Below are 1,340 nucleotides of genomic sequence, written 5' to 3' on the forward strand. Positions count from 1 at the left end.
TGAGCCCAGTGTTGTGGTGCAGCCCGGGAAGCCAGCCTTGCGGCTTGGAGAACATGAGAGGGGCTCCCCTCCCCCTGCAGTGGGTACAATCCGGAAGGGGCCTCCCCTGCCCCCCGCCCCCCAGCAGCCAGAATGACTCTGCAGAGACTCTAAAGCATTTCTCATCTGAGGTTCTCTGCCCGGAACACCCCCCTGCCAGACCACAGCTGATAAGGTTCCAAGGAGGCTACACAGAGCCAGGCAGGGCAGGATGCAGTGCTCCCAGGGCCTTGGGTCATCCACATCCCCCATACAGCTCTGCCTCAGCCACCTGGATGCATCCTTCATGGCTCCCACCCACAGAGGCAGGGGAAAGATGGGTGTCACAGGTCTTGGCTTCTCTTACCCTGGAGATGGAGAGTGGCATGCTGAAATCCTTCCCTCCCTGCAGCCTGAAGCCCCAGGGCGCTGGCCCGTTCAGCATCACCTTGTAGGACTCCATATCACCCATCTCTGCAAGTGAAGAAGGTGTGATCCTGGCATTAGGGTTCATGGGAACAACGGGAAAGCAGACAAGGAGGAGGACCAGCTTCCAGCAGGAAGAGACAGGTCACATTTTTAGCAGTAACTCCACCCTGACCATCCTACACTGCGGTTAGAGACGCACCCCAAATCTATCAGCATCTCCTCCAGCAGCATCGGAGCCAAGGGGCCCAAGCTAACATTGACTAGCACCAGAGCGACAGGCACAGCCACACTACCACCCACAGCAGAGCACCCATAAGCTCTGCTCTCCCACTCCCAAACCAAGGACATGCTCTTCCTTGCAGCACCCCAGAAACTCCCGCTGCTGAAAGCGAAGATCATTTCAGATCACAGAGAAGCAACAGCAGGTACAGAAAGAAGGGAACCAGAAGTAGTTTTGCCGGTGAATTAGCAAGGGCAGCACAGGAGCTAGGAGCTGCACAGTGCCACCCAAGACACCTGGCAGAGCAGCCACACCAGCGCTGCAGCAGCTGGCTGAGCAGATGCTACCTGGGAGCCAGCCCATCTCTGCACACAGAGCTGGGGCTTTGGTGGGGAGGGAATCCCGGCACTGCCCTGCTTGCCAGGGCTGCACTGACAGCTGACAGCCGGCCAAGGCTGCGGGCAGACGGGCCAGCCCCAGCCTTCCAGCCATCCCTCACCTGGAAGGAGCTGCCAGGCCCCTCGTGAAGCCCCTCAGGACCCTACTCCTGCTGCTGCCAGGCTGGGGACAGGGCCAGCTCCGGGACACAGGGCCCTCCCAGACCCGGGCAGGGGCAGCAGGCTCCCGGCTGGGAGGCTGCAGGGCCGGGGGCCAGCGGTGCTCCGACTCTCCC

General features: G+C 61.0%; 1 protein-coding gene across 1 annotated transcript in view; it reads right to left on the bottom strand.

Annotated features, from left to right (window-relative positions):
• Window positions 1–274: 274 nt before the first annotated feature.
• The window catches only part of DOK3 (docking protein 3), a 4,869-nt gene continuing 3,803 nt past the window's right edge, over window positions 275–1,340 (bottom strand). Inside the window, exon 5 of the mRNA XM_010002093.1 lies at window positions 275–568. Coding sequence (XP_010000395.1) covers window positions 275–568 — 294 coding nt within the window. The remainder of the gene's footprint in view (window positions 569–1,340) is intronic.

The sequence above is a fragment of the Chaetura pelagica genome, unplaced genomic scaffold (assembly GCF_000747805.2).
Source record: "Chaetura pelagica isolate M959 unplaced genomic scaffold, ChaPel_1.0 scaffold356, whole genome shotgun sequence".
In the NCBI taxonomy this organism is placed as follows: Eukaryota; Metazoa; Chordata; class Aves; order Apodiformes; family Apodidae; genus Chaetura; species Chaetura pelagica.